Source organism: Mauremys reevesii, linkage group 6, assembly GCF_016161935.1.
Source record: "Mauremys reevesii isolate NIE-2019 linkage group 6, ASM1616193v1, whole genome shotgun sequence".
In the NCBI taxonomy this organism is placed as follows: domain Eukaryota; kingdom Metazoa; phylum Chordata; order Testudines; family Geoemydidae; genus Mauremys; species Mauremys reevesii.
The window spans coordinates 46,567,944-46,588,701 of NC_052628.1; the positions used below are offsets into that span (position 1 = coordinate 46,567,944).

Genomic DNA, 20,758 nt, shown 5'->3' on the forward strand with positions numbered 1-20,758 from the left:
TTTACTTTTCACCATTTATGCTCTTTATTTAGTTCCTTTACTTCTCTCAACCTGGAGAAAGGAAAAGACCACCAATTCCAGATTTTGGTTTCTATGTAACTGCATAATGCTGCAATTATGGGGTTGTAAGCAAGGCAAGGGAACATTTAAATCACTATAGATCATTTAAAAACAATTTTCATGGAAACAATTATATTAGTATTATGTTTTATAACAGAAATTATCAAAACAAAACCTGATTATCGGCCTAAACACAATGGTTTCTTTAAAAATGATTAAATTCACTCTATATCTAAAGAATATTTCAATATCAAGTAGAATAAAATCTCAAACAAATAACAGCCCTCACTTAATGTATACATATCCTGCATACCAAGTAAGCATTTATAAGCATTTCTACAACAATTTTAAAAAAAATTTCACTGAAGGATCTGCCATACTGGATCAGACCAGTGGTCTATCTAGCCCAGTATCCTGTCTCTGATAGTATTCAGTACCGGATACTTCAAAGGAAGCGGCAAGAAAACCTAAGTTGGACAAATAAGGCTATTTCCTCCTAACATCCAGAAGTTAGTGGTTTATATATGCCCTGAAGAATAAAGATTTATAGCTCTTCTAAAAAAATAAAAGTTATAAAAATTACAGGCTATAGAGACATAAAATAGTTGTTCACAGATAGTCTGAATTACTTACCTACTGTGGGTGTATTTGCTGCACTTAGAGAAGCCGAAGAAGATATTGATGAGATACTCTCTGCACGTGCCAAAGGAGCTATAGGTGGTGGACTGGAGTTAGAGGTCAAGGGTGGGCTGAACGGCCTCGGCTTAAAACAAAATGTGTCAATATCATTACAAACATATAAATGATTTTAAATGGATGAAACAAAGGAAATCTTATGAGAATCAAACAGAACCAAAAAAGAAGTCTTCATTTAGTTCATTCCCTGCCTAATGCAAGATTGTTCCCTACGATATTTTTTTTCTAGTGTTTTATCCAACCTAATTTTCAAAGTAAAAAAACTTATGAACTGCTACTATTTCCCTTGGACAGTTATTCTATTATTTAGACTATTGTTAGGAAGTTTTTCTTGATAATCAATCTTTAATGAGTTAAAAGACGGTTACTCACCTTTGTAACTGTTGTTCTTCGAGATGTGTTGCTCATATCCATTCCAATTAGGTGTGTGCGCGCTGCGTGCACGTTCGTCGGAAGATTTTTACCCTAGCAACACTCGGTGGGTCGGCTGGGTTGCCCCCTGGAGTGGCGCTGCTATAGTGCCAAATATATACCCCTGCCCATCCAACGGCCCCTCAGTTCCTTCTTGCCGGCTACTCCGACAGAGGGGAAGGAGGGCGGGTTTGGAATGGATATGAGCAACACATCTCGAAGAACAACAGTTACAAAGTGAGTAACCGTCTTTTCTTCTTCGAGTGCTTGCTCATATCGATTCCAATTAGGTGATTCCCAAGCCTTACCTAGGTGGTGGGGTCGGAGTGAGATGTTGCAGAATGCAAAACTGCTGAGCCAAAGGCTGCATCATCTCTGGACTGTTGGACCAGTGCATAATGTGAGGCAAAGGTGTGGACCGAGGACCAGGTAGCTGCGCGACATATCTCCTGGATGGGAACGTGAGCCAGGAAGGCAGCAGAAGAAGCCTGAGCTCTGGTGGAATGTGCAGTGAGGTGGCTCGATGGAACATAGGCCAAGTCATGGCAGGTGCGGATGCACGACGTCACCCAAGATGAAATCCTCTGGGAGGAGACAGGTAGGCCCTTCGTTCGGTCTGCCACTGCAACAAAGAGTTGGGGCGTTTTACGAAAGGGCTTTGTCCGCTCGATATAAAATGCGAGTGCCCTACGGACGTCTAGGGAATGCAATTGTTGCTCCCTTCGCGATGAGAGTGGCTTCGGAAAGAAGACCGGAAGGAAGATATCCTGGTTGATATGAAAGGCCAACACCACCTTAGCGAGGAAGGCCGGATGTGGTCGCAACTTCACCTTGTCCTTGTGAAACACAGTATACGGTGGGTCCACCGTGAGAGCCCGAAGCTTGGAGACTCGTCTGGCCGATGTAATGGCTACGAGGAAAACTGTCTTCCAGGACAGGTATAGCAGCGAGCAAGTTGCCAGTGGCTCGAATAGGGCAGTCATAAGTCTGGTTAGAACCAGGTTGAGGTCCCAGGTTTGGGAGGGGCAGCGAACTTGGGGGTATAAGTGCTCCAAGCCCTTGAGGAACCTAGAAACCATAGGGTGCGAGAATACGGAGCAGCCACTCTCCCCTGGGTGGAAGGTAGAGATGGCTGCCACGTGTACCCTCAGTGATGACACCGCCAGGCCCTGCTGTTTGAGAGACCAGAGGTAGTCCAAGATGGAATGGATCGGGACCTCGGTGGGAGTAACATTGTGCGTTTCGCACCAGCAGGAGAAACGCTTCCACTTGGCCAGATATGTTAACCGAGTGGAAGATTTCCTACTACCCAGGAGTACCTGTTGTACTGAGGCAGAGCAACGTAACTCGGATCGGTTTAGCCACGCAGCAGCCATGCTGTGAGGTGCAGGGATTGCAGGTCTGGGTGGTGAAGTCTGCCGTGATCCTGCTTTATAAGGTCTGGATGAAGAGGCAGGGGAATCGGGTTGGCTATCGACAGGTCTAGCAACATGGTGTACCAGTGCTGCCTGGGCCACGCAGGAGCGATCATGATCAGGTGCGCTCTGTCCCTGCGGAGTTTTAGCAGGACCCTGTGAACCAGCGGGAACGGGGGAAAAGCGTACAGCAGATGGCTTGTCCACGGCATCAGAAAAGCGTCCGAGATCGAGCCCGGGGAGAGACCTTGGAATGAGCAGAACATCTGGCACTTCCTATTCTCGTGAGAAGCGAAGAGGTCTATGCGGGGAAAGCCCCATTTCTGGAAAACGGAATGGATAACATCCAGACGAATCGACCACTCGTGAGACAGGAAGGATCTGCTGAGGCGATCCACCAGAGTGTTCCGGACCCCTGGGAGAAAGGACGCTACCAGGTCTATCGATTGGGCTATGCAGAAGTCCCAGAGCTGGATAGCTTCCTGGCAAAGAGGGGAGGACCGTGCTCCTCCCTGCTTGTTTATGTAATACATGGCTGTTGTGTTGTCTGTGAACACTGAGACACAAGGCCTTGTAAGTGCTGCTGAAACGCCTGGCACGCAAGGCGGACTGCTCTCAGACACTGATGTGCAAGGCCAGCTCTTGAGCTGACCAAAGGCCCTGAGTGCGAAACTGACCAAGGTGAGCACCCCAGCTGAGAGATGAAGCGTCCGTCGTCAGGGACACCGAGGGGTGAGGTGGATGGAACAGCATCCCTGCACACACCAGGGAGGGCGTCGACTCCCAGTTGAGGGAGCCTAGGATGCTCGGGGGGATCGTGACGATCATGTTTATGCTGTCTCTGCTCGGGTGGTACACCGAGGTGAGCCACGATTGGAGTGGACGGAGGCGAAGCCTAGCATGTTTGGTTATGAACGTGCAGGCAGCCATGTGACCCAGGAGACCTAGGCAAGTGCGAGCCGAAGTTGTCGGGAAGTTCCGTAGACCTTGTATAATTGTTACCATCGCCTGAAACCGAGGCTGAGGTAAGCAGGCTCTGGCGAGATTGGAGTCCAGGATGGCCCCAATGAATTCTATTCTCTGTGTGGGAATCAGAGGGGATTTCTCTATATTGATCATCAGGCCTAGACATAGGCATAGGTCCTTGACGATGCCCACATGACGGGTAACTTGGGCCTTGGAGGTCCCTCGAATTAGCCAATCGTCTAGATACGGAAAAACGTGTATCCGACGGCAGCGGAGGGAGGCGGCAACTACAGTCATGCACTTTGTGAATACTCTTGGGGCTGTAGAGAGGCCAAACGGAAGGACTGTAAACTGGAAATGTTGACGGTTGGCCACAAACCGGAGGTTACCTTCTGTGTGGAGGATAAATGGCGACGTTAAAATACGCGTCCTTCATATCGAGGGCGGCATACCAGTCTCCGGGATCCAAGGATGGGATGATGGTCCCCAGGGATACCATGCGGAACTTCAGCTTTATCATGAACTTGTTGAGTTCCCGCAGGTCTAGGATAGGCCTGAGACCTCCCTTCGCCTTGGGGATTAGGAAATAGCGGGAGTAGAACCCCTTGCCCCTTTCGTCCTTTGGTACCTCCTCTATAGCTCCGATGGTGAGGAGCATCCGCACCTCTTGCAAGAGGAATTGCTCGTGAGAGGGGTCCCTGAAGAGGGACGAGGATGGAGGGTGGGAGGTGGGGGGGCGAAATAAACTGGAGGCGGTACCCAAGTTCCACCGTGCGTAGGACCCAACGATCTGAGGTTAGATGGGACCACGCAGGGAGGAAAAAGGAGAGGCAGTTGTAAAAGGGAGGGAACGGATCCTGGGTAATAACTGGTGCGCCGTCCTCGGGTGTGCCTTCAAAAGTTTGGCTTTGGCCCCGCTGGAGGTTTAGAGAGACCCTGATTTTGGCCCCCTTGGGGCCCTGACTGATGCCTACGACCACCTCGGCCACGCCTTCTGCCAAAGTCCTGTCATTGTCTAGGTGCAGGGTAAGGGCGGTGAGGCTGGGGATGGAAAGGCCGGCGCTGAGTCACCGGCATGTGCATGCCAAGAGAGCGCATAGTGACCCTGCTGTCCTTTAGGCTTTGCAGCCTAGGGTCAGTTTTTTCAGAGAACAGGCCTTTGCCATCGAAGGGCAAGTCCTGTATAGTATGCTGCAGCTCCGGGGGAAGGCCCGACACCTGGAGCCATGAAATGTGCCTCATGGCAACACCCGAAGCCAGAGTCCTGGCAGTGGAGTCAGCTGCATCCAACGAGGCCTGGAGGAAGTTCTCGCCACTTTCTTCCCTTCTTCCAGGAGGGTAGCAAACTCCTGACGGGAGTCCCGAGGAAGCAACTCCGTAAATTTGCCCACCACCGCCCAGGTGTTGTAATTGTAGCGGCTAAGCAGGGCTTGCTGGTTTGCTACGCAGAGTTGCAGGGCCCCTGCCGAGTACACCTTACAGCCCAGTAAGTCCATTCGCCTAGCCTCCTTCGATTTAGGGACTGGTGCCTGCTGGCCATGGCGTTCCCTCTCATTGACGGACTGGACGACAAGGGAGCAAGGGGGAGGATGTACATATAGGTACTTGTACCCCTTGGAGGGTACCATGTACTTGCGTTCGACTCCCCTGGCCGTGGGCAGGATAGAGGCTGGAGACTGCCAGATGGTATCCGCATTGGCTTGGATCGTCCAAATGAACGGTAGGGCCACTCTAGTGGGGGCGTGAGCCGACAGAATGTCTACGGCCGGATCCTCTATCTCCGAGACTTCCTTCACTTGGAGGTTCATATTGAGTGCCACCCGTCTCAGGAGGTCCTGATGGGCCCTCAAGTCGATTGGAGGAGGGCCCGAGGAGGATGTTCCTGCCACCACCTCATCTGGGGAGGAGGAAGAAGAAAGGCCGGGGACAAGCGGGTCCTGCGTGGGCTCGTGCTCCTGGACGACCTCCTGTTCCAGTGGGATCTGGGAGTCTGGTGGCTGAACCAGGGCTTCCTCTTTACTGGTCGGGGGGGGACGGCTAACTGTCGCCTCTGGCACCCGGTGCTCTGACAGAACAGAGCGAGATGGGATCACAGGTACGCCTTGGGCCTGGGTGGTACGCCTAAGGTGTCCAGAATGACCACTGATGGGGGGCCAGGGTCCTGGGCCTGGGGCTCCTGGAAGACTCTGGTGGGCACATCCGAATCACGGTCCTGCACGTATGAACTGCCCGTGTGGGATGACACTGATGCATGTCTGGATGGCCATGGAGGAGCTGAAAAACCCTGGGCAGTCTCCCTCTCTAGCTGATGTCGCTCGACGCAGCACCAGGGATCGGTACCGGGAGGCATACTGGTACCAGGAGCGAGATTGGGACCTGCGACCGGAGCGGTGCCGGGAGGTCGATCGAGATCTCGAGGCTCGACGTCGGGAGTGGCTACAAGAGTCACGGTGCCTGGAGCGGTGCCGGGAGCTGGATTGGTGCCGAGTGTACCGGGCCGGTGAACAGGAAGCTGACCGGTGCCGCGAGTACGACTGGTACCGAAAAGGAGAACGGTGCCGGGACTGCGAGCGGCATCGGGACCTGGATCGGCGACGGGACCCAGAACGTCTGCGGGACCGCGATCGTGAACGGTGCCGCTCTGCGGTGCCGACGGAGGGTGGTCTGATCAAGGCAGGCTTGCCGATCGACTGTATAACCCACACTGGTGGTGTCGGGGGTTGAGGCAGCGCAGACTCCGTCATTGCAATCAACTCCCTTGCCGTGGAAAATGTCTCCGGTGTGGAGGGAATAGTGAGCTCAACCATGGCTCGCACCGGGGAGCTTTCAGGCACCGGACTCGATGGCTCTTGCGTGGCCGGAATCGACGGTGCCGATGTTGTCGGTGCCACGGCAGGTATTGGTGCCGGGCGGTCTGACTTAGTAGAGTGCTCGGGCTGCGGAGCAGGCAGCGTGGACGCAGCAGGAGTCTTGTGCCTCTTTGACCTCGGGGAGAGGAATCGGTGCCGAGCGGACGGTGGTGCCAGCAACGGCCGGTGCCGAGAGGCCTTGGCGGTACCGGCGCGATCCGGTGCCAAAGGAGCGCTTCTTGAAGATTGCCCTGCGCTCAGTGCCGAGGGCGGAGGAGTAAGAGCTGCCTCCATCAGGAGCTGCTTGAGACGAAAGTCCCACTCCTTTTTTGTTCTTGGCTTAAAGGCCTTACAAATGCGGCACTTATCTGTTAGGTGAGATTCCCCGAGGCACTTAAGACAGGAGTCGTGGGATTTCCTGTCGGCATCGGCTTGTGGCAGGCCGAGCACGGTTTGAAACCCGGTGAGCCGGACATAGGCCCCGGCACCGGGTGTGGGGAAGGGAATAATCCCCGAACTCCTCTGAACTATATACACTAACTATACTATAAACGAATAACGTTAACTACAACTATATAAATCTGAACTATATATACAAGAATTAACGAGAGAACTACGAGTAGCTAGGGAAGTGGAGGTCAGCTAAGCCACGCTCCACTGTTCCAACGACCGACACGGGCGGTAAGAAGGAACTGAGGGGCTGTTGGGTCGGCAGGGGTATATATTCGGCGCTATAGCGGCGCCACTCCAGGGGGCAACCCAGCTGACCCACCGAGTGTTGCTAGGGTAAAAATCTTCCGACGAACATGCATGCGGCGCGCGCACACCTAATTGGAATCAATATGAGCAAGCACTCTAAGAAGAACATTATGCTTTGCCTATATAACAGCCTAAAGTAACCCTATTTCAGGCTGAGCTAAGTGCCAAACAAACAAAAAAAAAAAGCAGAGAAGCTAAACTTTTATGCTGCTGCCTGAACCTGCAGTCCTGAATACACGAGCACTTTCCATGGATGACTACTTTATGGGCCACACCAGTGGAGAGGCAAGGTTGGTGTCTTTCAAAGAACCATCCGCTGTTTAACCTGGAGATGGTGCAGTGCCACTGCATTGTGAAAGAGTGGATCTCAGGCTTTCCACACACATTAATCCTCTCCTCTGCCCTGACCTCCCCTCACCCAAATTCATCTGGTGTTGCACAAGGATGGTTTCACACCCAAGATTAACGAATAAGGACAGACTAGATTAAATGTTAGCAGCACTCAGTCAAATAATTTAACACAAGCAAGGGGAGAGCAAATCTGAAATGGTGGAGGTTGTGGTTTGGTTTTGCTACTTATGTCTCCCTTTTTACAGCACCCAGAACCTGTAAAGAATTCTCAGGTACTACAGTGATGGGTAGTACAGAAATGCACATAACTAATAAAACTGTAGCTAGTGAGCCATGTTAGGTCAGAAGAATTCAAAATGTTTATCATAAGATGGATAAACAGTATCAGCCTGATAATATGAATGAGTTCCTCTTCCCTCGTGTGGTTCTCTCCCCTAGAAATTGGGGGTGAAATCCTGGGAGTTTTGCGATTGATTTCACTGGGATCAGGATTTCACTCAAGGTTTTTTCTGAAGATATGGCATTATGTATATGCAATCTTCAGTTTTTAAAACTGATTCTTTGTTTGAGCAAGTAAAAGCAAACACACCTAAGCCCTCCAAAAGCTGCTTTGCATAAAAAATACTAACAAATTTATGCTACCAATAATTACATTAACAGTGAACAATTTCCATGCACATTTTAGGTTGATGACAATTAAAATGGGTGATTTATAAACTCTCCAAGAGTTTGATGTAAAAAGAAATGTTAAAGCACTAATTTACCCCCATTATAGTTATTTCAAGTTGAACCATTCCTTGAGAAATAATTTATATAATTAAACAAAACCTAAAATTAAATACATACAATTTCATTAATTCCACTAAGTTTCCCTGTTGATATCTTTGGTCTGGAAGCAGGCCTTGGAGGTGGTACAATAGTTCCTACAGAAAGAGGAGTTGTGGGCCTGGCTGAAAAAAAATAATGTGAAGAAATCATTAGTATTATAAAAGTCATATGAAAATACGAAAAATACAAAAAAGTCACTGCGTGCAACCATTATAAATTACATTTCTGTTAAAGATTCTACTTATTCTGTTAAAGATTCTACTTATTAATAACCCTATTAAGTAGAATAAGTAGAACCTTATTCTACTTAATAGGGTTATTACAAACCCTATTTTGCAGGAATTCATAACAAAGAAAAACTACTATGGTATTAAAATGTGATTCTATGGTACTCTGAAAAATGACTACAAATGGTATTGTGGGTTCCATCATTATAGTTCCTAAATGATTCCATATCAAATATACCCAGTTTGTAGGTCAAAAGATGGTTTTACCTAGCTTTCACCCTGTATGCTCAGCATGGGCTCAGGGTGAAGTCTGGTCTTTTATTTCTCATGAATCACCAACAGTAATAAAACAGGCCAGTTAGGCCTTTGGTGACTGCTGTGCAGCTCCATTATCTTAATATCAGGCCGCTGACATATGTGAAACCACACTGCCTTCAGTGAGATTTCACAGGTGTTATAAATGATTAAAATTTAGTAAATAATTGTGTTGATGTGTGAGAAACCATGTAACTTCTCACTTCTTTCAGCAGGACTACCAGAAACTAAAAAATTGTAAAAAAAAAAAAAATAATTTTTTTTATAAGCCTCTAAAATGAGCAGATATAATTCTCAATACACGTCAATGAAAGAAGGAGCTATTTTTACATAGCCACTTTTCTGAGAACTATACTTCAAAACAGCTGTTAGATATCATCCAGAAAGTATTCTGAATAAAAAATGTGCTTTTTTCCCCCCTCAAAAAAGCAAATACATAATTACATGATAAACAAGATTCAGAGTAGCAGCCGTGTTAGTCTGTATCCTCAGAAAGAACAGGAGTACTTGTGTCTCTAAGGTGCCACAAGTACGCCTGTTCTTTTTGATGATAAACAAGAGTTATAGCATATTCAATTATCTGTCCAAAAATAATTTTACATGTGCTTGTAACCAAAAAGAATATTCTCTAAAAATTACACTTAGTGAGAGATTTTCAAAAGCACTCAGATATGGCATAACTCTGTTCCTATTAAAGTAAATGGTAGTTTTATCAATGACTTCGATGGAAATAGAGTTAGGCCAATGCTGAGCACTTGAAAATCCCACTCATCCTAAATTTGTACCACAAATGCCAAAACCAAACCAATTCAAGACTAACATTACCAATCTTCCATTTAAATTCATCCTCTTATGCCTACTGTAAGTAGTGCACGATAAACACCCTGATCAGAGGCACACAATGGGAGGAGATGGAATACCTGTCTCAACAATGATTTTTTCTTTTACATATGTTAGTTTGTGTCACAACTGTAGTCTCAACTGCACATTAAAATTTGATTTAAGTATCAAAAGGATATGTACAGATTTTAGATTTTTTACTCCAATAATAGCTATATAAAATTTAAAAAACACTACAATTACTTTTTGCAGTACTAAATATTTAAATTTTCCAGAAGTTTTTGATTTCTGAGGGATGTCAAAGGCAGTGAGCATAGTATATTCACTGCTTTTTTAAAAAGCAAAGTTCCACATGATCAGGAACAAACAATGCCCTTAGTCAAGAAGGGTTTTTTTCAGTTGGATACTTATTTATATGTTGACTGACTGACTTAGGAGGCTTGGTGCTAAAAACATTGATAAGATTTAGTATCTTTAGATGAGAGGATGAATTAATTTTAATATCAGGTGAGCAAGAGTGAGGGAGAGAAGTCAGTCTACTTTTTGGAGTCAGTTATTAGGCAAAGACCAATACACAACACATGCTTGCCATACCCTTGTCTATATGAACACAAGTGGAAACTGAACTAGAGTCCAGTGGTGCTAACGAAGATGTGGAAGAAATTTCAGCAGCACTGTCAATTTCTTGAATGAATAATTTTTCATGGTACATAATATTATTGTAAAGGTCACTTTGATCCTCAGAGGCACAGCTGTTGGAAGAACTCCCAAGCAAAGCAGCAGAGGCAGTGTGGAGATTTTCAGTTTTAAAATGCAAACTTTGGGGCGCCTCGTGGTTTGCATTTGTTTGCTCAGCTGTAACAAGATCACGAGCAAAGCAAATCCACTGATTTTGAGACCACGAAATAATAGATAAAGTATTTGTGTTCCCTGCTGGTTCTGTTGTAATAAAAGGTTTGCACAAAGAGCTAGAGGTGAAGTCTGGTGATGATGGGCTCCTAGACCCAGAATCTGTATGGTGCCCAAGCAAAGATTCAGATATTATGCACCCAGGAAAATCAATGGTAGATGAGAAGGAGCTCCTATTTTGCTCTTTTAGTGTAGCTGAAGGAAAAGGGAAAAACTGAAAGCTAGAAGCAAGATGAAAATTCTAAAAACTACAATATAAATCCAAACATATACACCCTGAAGATTACGTCTACTAGCCAAGCTGAAAAATAACTGTTCTCTCAGGCCCTGTCTGCATTAAAAGTTGTATATTATTTGTATACATCATTTAACTGTAATACTGTCAACCAATCTATTAATTTTGCTCTGTCATTTTTCTCCAAGTCTCTCCCCCTCTCCATATAGTATCCTGTTTGGGTTCTATCTTCTATATCAGCCTCTATTCAGTAGGTGTCTGGTAGTAAAGGAATATTCTCTCACCTCAAAATCACCTGACTGATGTTACTGTAGGGGGACTACTCTATTATCCTCCCTCACCTCCTTGGCTGCTGTAGTGGCAGGAACAGCAATAGTAAAAACTGATCAGACTGGTCAGTTTACCCTATGCTGCAACTTGTCAAAGCTACAAGCAACAGTGGCAATGGAGTGGTGTACAGACTTAGGAAGAAAGCACAATATTGGTTTCCACTCAGTTCATATATGGAAAATAATCTTTGCAACTATAAAAAGTGGTTACCTACCTGTACTGTAATTGTTTTTTTTGAGTTGTGGGTGCAGACATGTGTTCCACTCAGGTGTGTGTGCACTCAGTGGACTGAAGCCAGTAACTTTGCTTAGCAGTATCCAGTGGGATGGTACTCACACCATTAGGCCCTCATAGTCCTCTCCAATGGCTATTTAAGGGCAGCGCTGCCCCAACCTCCCTCAATTCCTTTGCAACTAACATCAAGGCCTAGTCTACATAACAAGTTTATGTCGAATTTAGCAGTGTTAAATTGAATTAACCCTGCACCCGTCCACACAATGAAGCCATTTTTGTCGACATGAAGGGCTCTTAAAATCGATTTCTGTACTCCTCCCCGACAAACGGAGTAGCGCTGAAATCGACATTGCCATTTCGAATTAGGGTTAGCGTGGCTGCAATTCAACGCTATTGGCCTCTGGGAGCTATCCCACAGTGCACTATTGTGACAGCTCTGGACAGCAATCTGAACTCGGATGCACTGGTCAGGTAGACAGGAAAAGCCTCGCGAACTTTGAATTTCATTTCCTGTTTGCCCAGAGTGGAGCGCTGATCAGCATGGGTGACCATGCAGTCCCAGAATAAAAAAAAAGAGCTCCAGCATGGACCGTACGAGAAATACTGAATCTGATCTCTGTATGGGAGATGAATCTGTTCTATCAGAACTCCGTTCCAAAAGACAAAATGCCAAAACATTTGAAAAAATCTCTAAGGCCATGATGGACAGAGGCCACAACAGGGACTCAACACAGTGCTGCGTGAAACTTAAGGAGCTGAGACAAGCGTACCAGAAAGCCAAAGAATCAAATGGACACTCACGGAGGGAGGGGCAACTGACAACTGTAGCTATCTCACAGTTCCTGCACTCTCCAAAAGCCATTTGAATTCTGGGCTGAGCTCCCAATGCCTGAAGGCTCAAAAACATTGTTGTGGGTGGTTCAGGGTATATGTCGTCAGCCCCTCCCAGTGAAAGCAAAGGGGAAAAAAATGTTTCTCGCCTTTTTTCAATGTCACCGTATGTCTACTGGATGCTGCTGGCAGACGCGTTGCTGCAGCGCTACACTGCAGCATCCCCTTGCCTTGCCGACGGCAGACGGTGCAGTATGACTGGTATCCATCATCGTCGTCCCGTGGGTGCTCCTGGCTGGCCTCGGTGAGGTCAGTCGGGGGCGCCTGGGCAAAAATGGGAATGAGTCCAGGTCATTCTCTTCTTTAAGTTTTGTGTAATGGAGATTCAGTCCTGCCTGGAATATCCTGCCAGCTGGAGGCTTCTGCCTCAGGCTGCTCTCCCAGTCAGCAGCACCATGCAGTCGCACCTACCTCAGCCTACGCCTTGCTACCAGGGCTCACAATCAGATACTCAGACCTCTACATTTTGCTGCAAATAAAAAAATTAAGCTGCCGTTTAGAACTGTCCCCCAACATACATATCCTGGGACATTTTGTATTTTACCATTGTCAACCAAAGGCCCACACACAAATGGAGATTCAGTCCTGCCTGTGCTTCTATCCTAGTGTTTATCACAGATTCCCATTTTCAGCTATAGGCTGAGCAAGTGCAGAATGGTGGTTCGCTCTACTTCGCTGTAAGCCAATCGCACTCCCCTCCCCCCTTTGATCTCTGGTTGCAGAAGCAATAAAGTCAGTGTTGTTTCAAATTCATGCATTCTTTATTACTTCATCACACAAATGGGGGGATAACTGCCACGGTAACCCAGGAGGGGTGGAGGAGGAGGGAAGCAACGGTGGGGTTGTTGCAGGGGCACCTCCTAGAATGGCATGCAGCTCATCATTTCTGCAGGATGTATGGGGCTCTGACCCGGAGCGGTCGTTTGCCTCTCTGGTTCTTTAGTAGGCTTGCCTGATATTCTAGGCAGGACTGACTCTCCATTAGACAAAACTTAAAGAAGAGAATGACCTGGGGAGTCATTCCCATTTTGGTCCAGGCACCCCCGACCGACCTCACCCAGGCCGGCCAGGAGCACCCATGACAGCAGCAGACGGTACAGACGGTACAGTATGACTGGTAACCGTCTTTGCTAACGTGCAAAGGCAAGAGGATGCTGCTGTGTAGCACTGCAGTACCGCGTCTGTCAGCAGCATCCAGTAGACGTACGGTGACAGTGAAAAAAGGCTGAATGGGCTCCATGGTTGCCATGCTATGGCGTCTGCCCGGGCAATCCAGGGAAAAGGGCGCAAAATGATTGTCTGCCGTTGCTTTCACGGAGGGAGGACTGACTGACGAAATTTACCCATAACCACCCGTGACAAATTTTTGGCCCCATCATTCTCAACCCATAATTCCAATGGGCGGAGGAAACTGCGGGAACTATGGGATAGCTATGAGATAGTTACCCACAGTGCAATGCTCCAGAAGTCGAGCTAGCTTCGGTACATGGATGCACACTGCTGAATTAATGTGCTTAGTGTGGCCGCTTGCACTTGACTTTATACAATCTGTTTCCAAAAATCGATTTCTGTAAAATCGGAATAATCCCGTAGTGTAGACATACCCCAACAGTAGAAACTCCATTGCAGAGGGGATGGGGGGAGGGTCACAGAATACCTATCTGCATCCACATCTCGAACAACAATTACAGTACAGGTTGGTAATAGTTTTTTCTTCTAGTGGCTGCAGATATGTATTCCACTCAGGCAACTGACAAGCAGTAAACAAAGGTGGTGAGGCTTGGAATCTACTTGAACAATGACTGCAGGACTGCCTTCCCAAAGTGTGCATCTGACAGAGATGCAGTTGTAATAGCATAATGTCTGCTAAACATATGCACAGACGACCAAATACCGACTCTGCAAATATCCAGTATTAAAAACATTACTGAGAAATGCAACAGAAGCTTCTTGGGCCCTCATCAAATGAGCCATCGGTTTCTGTGGAGGTGTGATCTGAGCTACCTCATATGCTGTCGTAATGCAGGAAATGATCCATATGGAAAGCATCTGTCCAGAGACCACCTGACCCTTCATTCGATCCGCACAGAAGATGAAGTCAAGGTGATGAACTATTTGGTTTAATCCTTTTCAGATAGAATACCAAGCATTGTCTCACATCCAGTGTGTGAAGACGCTGTTCATCCACATTTGAATGTGGCTTACAAAAGAACAGAGGTAAATATTTCATTAAGGCGAAACTGTGAAACCACTTTGCATCCAAAATTTTTGTCTAATCTTTGGACCACTTCATCTTTGCAAACTGCATTTACGGAGGTTCTGCCATTAAGGCCTGCAGTTCACTCATTCTTCTTGAGGCTTTTATGGCAATAAGAAAAGCCACCTTTTGGCAAAGAAGAGAGAACAAGTTGCCAGGATGCACCATAAAGGTAGCCAATACAGTATTAAGGTCCCATAATGGAACAGTTTACTTCACAAGTGGAAAGAGACAGACAACACCTCTTAGAAATCTCATTACCATGCGGTTTGAGAAAACAGACTTCCTTTGGATCAGAGGACGGTATAGAGAGATTGCTGCTAAGTGGACCCTCAATGATCTGAGAGAGGGAAAAAAAAAAAGAAAGAAACCAGGGGACTAAAAGTTGTAACAGATAATCCAAAGTGTCCTGAATGCTGGTTAGCTTCAGCTGAATTCCCCTGGCTAGCGATCAAACCAAAAAAATGTTTTCACTTGGCCAAATAGATAACCTTAGTGGAAGGTTTTTTTACTATTAAGCAGAACACTCAGAACTGCTTCTGAACCCACCATCCTTCCCCTCATCTAACCATGCAGCATACACACCATGAGGTCAGACTGCTCAGCACTGGATGCCAAATTTGACCACGGTGCTGAGTCAGTAGGTCAAGATAGAGGGGAAGAGATCAGGGAGGTCAAACACAGACTGAGAATGTTGCAGAACATTGTCTTGCAACGATACAATCTGATGCAACAAGTATTCATTTGGCACGATCCAACATCAGTTTGAAAACAATCTGTGGAATGAGTGGGTTCGGGGGGAAAGCATATCTCAGTGCTGATCCCCAGTTCAGATGGAAGACATTGATTAAAGGATCCCAGACTGAAACCCAATTGAGAACAAAACTTATTTTTGGTTGCAAACAGGTCGACAGTTGGAATGCCCCATTTGCTGAAGATGGACATCAGCCTGCTGCTCTTCAGAGACCACTCGTGATTCTGGGAGAAATTCCTGCTGAGGTAATCAACCAAGTTATTCTGAGCATCTGGTAAGTGAGCGGCTGTGGAGATGTTTTCCCTAAAGCAAAACTGACAAAAAACATTATTGCTTCCTGACAAAGGTGGCTGGAGCAAGCTCCTCCCTGGTTGTTCACATAAAACATTGTGGTGGTATTGTCAATGAGGATATGAATATCTGTGCTCTTCATCTGTGCCCAGCATCCATTGTAAATGGCTTGAAGCTACAGGATGTTGATATGAAAGGAAGCTTCCTTGTCTGTCCATAAACCGTGAACCTTCAATGTCCCCAGATGTATTCCCCAATCTGCTGTGAAGGCATCAGTAACTATGGCCCTGATTAGAGGAGGATGGGCAAAAGGAACACCTTTGCAACTATTTGATCTGATCTGTCCACCCCTCTGTAGAGACTCCAGGATGGGCAGTGGCAATGACTGACATTTCAGGAGATATACCAACTTCAACCATCCCTGAAGAGGATGAAGATGAAATCTTGCATGTTGGACCACGTACGTAAATGCGGCCATATGACCTAACAATTCCAGCATACAAGGATCAGAGTTAAAGGGTGAGAGCAAGGGACAGCCACAGGCAACGAACTGCATGAAATCCTTCTCTTGACAGAAACACCCTCGAACCTGTAGAGTCTAGGAGGGCCTCAGTGAACTCTATTTGTGTGTTGCTATTGTGGTGGCTGGCTTTCCTTTGTTCACAGACGATCGAAGAAATGTAGCGGAAATTGGAACAGACAGAAGACTTGGTCTCTGGACTTCCCCCTTACTAATCAAACATTAAGGTAAATGAAAGACATTAATTCCTCTTTTTCTGAGATATGCTGCTGCTACTACAGTCATACATTTGGCAAAAACACGTGGAGCTGAGGACAGGCCAAAGGAAAGCACTGTGTACTGTTAATGGTGACCTGTCACTACAAATCTCAGAAACTTCCTGTGGCTTGGAAAAATTGCCATGTGGAAGTAAGCATCCTGAAGATCAAGGGCAGCAAATCAGTCATGATTCAAAGTGGGGAGAACAGTAGTTAGGGTAACCATATGGAATCTCATGTATTTGATGTACTTGTTGAGACCACAGAGATTGGGGATCGGGAAATACTGTGAGTAGAGTCCTTTTCCCTGATGCTGCAGGGGAAACATGAAGCATGCAGACTAGACCTGTTGAAGGAGCTGTGACTCATGAGGAGTCCCTGAAAAAGGGATGGGGTAGTGGGGTGGGAAGGGGAAATGAACAGAAATTGGATGGTCTAACCGACTCCCACAGTGCTTAGGACCCATTTGTCCTTGGTTACTGTTTCCCAAGCATTTTAGAAGCGAGACAGCCTGTCCCCAAATGGTGGAGATATGGCTGGGGAGATAAAGTCTGGAATGCAGCTCTCAATATGCAAGTCAAAATGGCTTATTGCTTGAAGCTGATGGAGGACAGGCTGGCTGGTTAAAATTGGACCCAAAAGGCCTCCTACTTGTGTCCCTTCCTGGAGAAGTCTTGCTGCCTAGCAGGTAGGAGGACTACCAGAAGTATTGCTGAGAGTGCTATTGCTGCTGTTGTTGATAACCTCCATAATGACGTCTCTTTACGAATAAACCCTCAATGAAAGCAAAGTAGCACAAGAGTCCTTGAGAAAATAAAAAAACAACCACTGAAAGGTAAGTCCTTTATGCTCTGCTGGACCACAGGAGCAATGCTGTAATCACAAGGCCCTTCTCATAGTTACAACTGAGACCATAATTTTAGAAGAAGCATCCACCATGCCCACTGCCAATTGCAATAACATCTTGGCTACCAGCTGACCTTCTACAATGAATGCCTTAAACTCTTCCCTGTAGGATTCTGGCAACTTATCAGGAAAATTGGACATAGCTTCCCAATGCACAAAGTCATATTTAGATAACAGAGCCTACTGATTCACAATGTGCATTTGTAAAGATAAAGTTGAATAATTTTTTCTTTCCATCAAATCTTACTCTAAAAGGTTATCTTCAGGCATCTCCTCTGCCATAGTCGTTCATTTGCTGCCATCACAACAAGAGAATTCGGGGCTGGATGTGGGCAGAAGCACTCAAAACTCTGCATAGGGACATGATATCTTTTATCAGTATTCAGTATGCTTCACTGTAAGCGGTGGTAAAGAAGCTGGGGTATGTCACAAAGTGTTTGCACAAAAGTGCTTCATTTATAGGGAGAGCTACCATCCCTGGGGCTGAGGACTGGACAGTTTCCACCAACTTACGTTATTTTCCTGAACAAACTCTGCCTGAATGCCTAAGGCTGAAACCATTTGCCTCAGAAGATCCTGATATAATTTAAACTCCTCAGGCACTGGAGAAGAGGAATCTAGTCATCTGGTGAAGAGGAAGGGAACAGAGCCTATGGTATCTCCTGCAGCAACTCCTGCCCCTGCAACAATGGTTCAGGCTGAACCAGCTCAGAGGGGACAACCTCAGTCTGTGTTTGCAGTGTAGGTGGCTCAGGAGGAGAGACTACAAAGGGGATTGGCAAACTCACTCTGGACTGAGCCAAGGATCAGGACTTTGCAGTTCAAGGAATTTCCCAATGATTCCAAGGAGGTCACTGAGGAAGAGAATATGGCATTGTGGCCAATAGGAACTGGTCCAAGAGCCTCTATCGTTATTGTAGGAGTGGCGGCAATCCCAGTACCGATGGTAATCCCCAGAATGTCTTGCTAACTGTCGAGGACAGTACCTTGAAGGCAAGAGAGAGGAAGTCAATGCCCTTGAGTTCAATCTTAAAGAACCCTTCAAGCAGTATAGTGGCAACAGAGGAGCATCTCCAGGCAGGGGCAAGTAAACATCCAGCCTCATCTGAAGACCAATACGCAGATCGCATTGGTGTGACCAATGATAAAGTAGCTGGCACCTTGGGCCCTAGTGGGGGCATTGCATTCACACTCAGCACCAAAACAGACATTGGTAATGAAGTCAAGGCTGGTAGTAATATTGTAGAGGTGGTCTATACTGAAACAGTTGTTGGTACCGAAGGCAATGTGTGTACTGGTGAGCCCCTTGGCATCAAGGAGACCAACCTCAATCAATTAAGCAGTGCGGAAGATGGTGCCAACAATAACAACAATTCTGCAGCCAGTCCAGTTAGCCCCAAGGACACAGAAGAGGCCACTACAGTTGAATGCTTCTGAAGTAATGGAGAGACAGGAACAGAAAGGCAGAGCAAATCCTGTGCTGCCTGTTATGCCAATGGCGTGGAAACAGTCAGTGCAGCAGATGCCCCATGAATAATACTGGAACTGATGGTATAGTATAGTGTGTCCAACTGATCTCGTCTCAGTTCCAGAGAGCAGGTGGGGCCCAGCCCTATCTTGGGCACCTGGGAAACACAATGCTGGTCTGCACTCTTCTTGGAAGAAGAGGAAGAATCTCTCTGAGCTCTGTAGCCCAGTTCATCTTGAGAGTCATTTTCCTTGGGGGACCAGAGGAAGAAGAACAATCTTTCTTCATCCTGGGGGAGCAATCAGAATCTGGCCATGGAATATGCCAGCTCCAAAGCTCCCTGAGGGGCCAACCGACCTGTGGAAGTCCCTGGTGCTGAAGCAGTGCTGCCTGGTCCATAAGATATTGTTTCAGATGCAAGTCTCTAAAGCCACCTTCATTCTCCTTTTGAATGACTGGCAGATGAAGCACTTTTCTTTAATATGCCATTCCTCAAGGCACAATAAACACTGAATGCTGGGTTCACTATTAGGAACAGCCATCTCACATCATAGAATCATAGAATCATAGAATTCAAGATCAGAAGGGACCATTATGATCATCTAGTCTGACCTCCTGCAAGATGCAGGCCACATAAGCCGATCCACCCACTCCTTAGCAAGCGACCCCTGCCCCATGCTTCGGAGGAAGGCGAAAAACCTCCAGGGCCATTGCCAATCTTCCCTGGAGGAAAATTCCTTCCCGACCCCAAATATGGCGGTCAGCTGAACCCCGAGCATGCAGGCAAGACTCTCCAGCCAAACCCTCTGGAAAAGGTTATATCATACCATTGACCCATTGTACTATTTACCAGTGTGGCACTTAATTGACCTATTGACTAAGCCCGTTATCCTATCATACCATCCCCTCCATAAACTTATCTAGCTTAATCTTAAAGTCATGGAGGTCCTTCGCCCCCACTGTTTCCCTCGGTAGGCTGTTCCAGTATTGCACTCCCCTGATGGTTAGAAACCTTCGTCTAATTTCAAGCCTGAATTTCCTGACTGACAGTTTATATCCATTCGTCCTCGTGTCCACATTAGCACTGAGCTGAAATAATTCTTCTCCTTCCCTGGTATTTATCCCTCTGATATATTTAAAGAGTGTAATCATATCTCCTCTTATCCTTCTTTTGGTTAAGGAAAACAAACCGAGCTCCTCAAGTCTCCTTTCATACAAAAGGCCTTCCATTCCTCGGATCATTCTAGTGGCCCTTCTTTGTACCTGTTCTAGTTTGAATTCATCCTTCTTAAACATGGGAGACCAAAACTGCACACAATACTCCAAATGAGGTCTCACCAACGCCTTATATAACGGGACTAGCACCTCCTTATCCCTACTAGAAATACCTCGCCTAATGCAACCCAAGACCGCATTAGCTTTTTTAACGGCCACATCACATTGCCTACTCATAGTCATCCTGCGATCAACCAGGACTCCTAGGTCCTTCTCCTCCTCCGTTACTTCCAACTGGTGCGTCCCCAGCTTATAACTAAAGTTCTTGTTAGACATCCCTAAATGCATAACCTTACACTTCTCACTATTGAATTTCATCCTGTTACTAATACTCCAGTTTACAAGGTCATCTAAATCTCCCTGGAGAATATCCCGATCCTCTTCCGAATTGACAATACCCCCCAACTTGGTGTCATCCGCAAACTTTATCAGCCCACTCCTACTCTTGGTTCCCAGGTCAGCAATAAATAGATTGACAGGCAGTGTTCAAAACTTGATGACGGTATCACACCAGACTAAACCGTATCTAACTTCTACTGCTTAACTAAATCCTAAGGGTACTACTAGAACTATATACACAAGAAAAGCACCGTGACAGAGAAATGCGAGATAAAATACCACACGGATACACTTTGACTCAAGCCATGGCTGGTGAGAAGGAACTGAGGGGGGGTCAGGGTTGTGCTGCCCTTAAAGTACTACATGATGGTTTAC

The 20,758-nt window shown here is 46.4% G+C and overlaps 1 protein-coding gene across 4 annotated transcripts in view; it reads right to left on the reverse strand.

Annotated features, from left to right (window-relative positions):
• The window catches only part of FCHO2 (FCH and mu domain containing endocytic adaptor 2), a 212,763-nt gene that overhangs the window by 28,685 nt on the left and 163,320 nt on the right, over positions 1–20,758 (reverse strand). For all 4 annotated transcript variants that reach the window (XM_039543173.1, XM_039543171.1, XM_039543172.1 and 1 more), the window contains 2 exons: positions 8,354–8,457; positions 694–823 (listed from right to left, as the gene is read on the reverse strand). In XM_039543173.1, the coding sequence (XP_039399107.1) occupies positions 694–823; positions 8,354–8,457 (234 nt within the window). The remainder of the gene's footprint in view (positions 1–693; positions 824–8,353; positions 8,458–20,758) is intronic.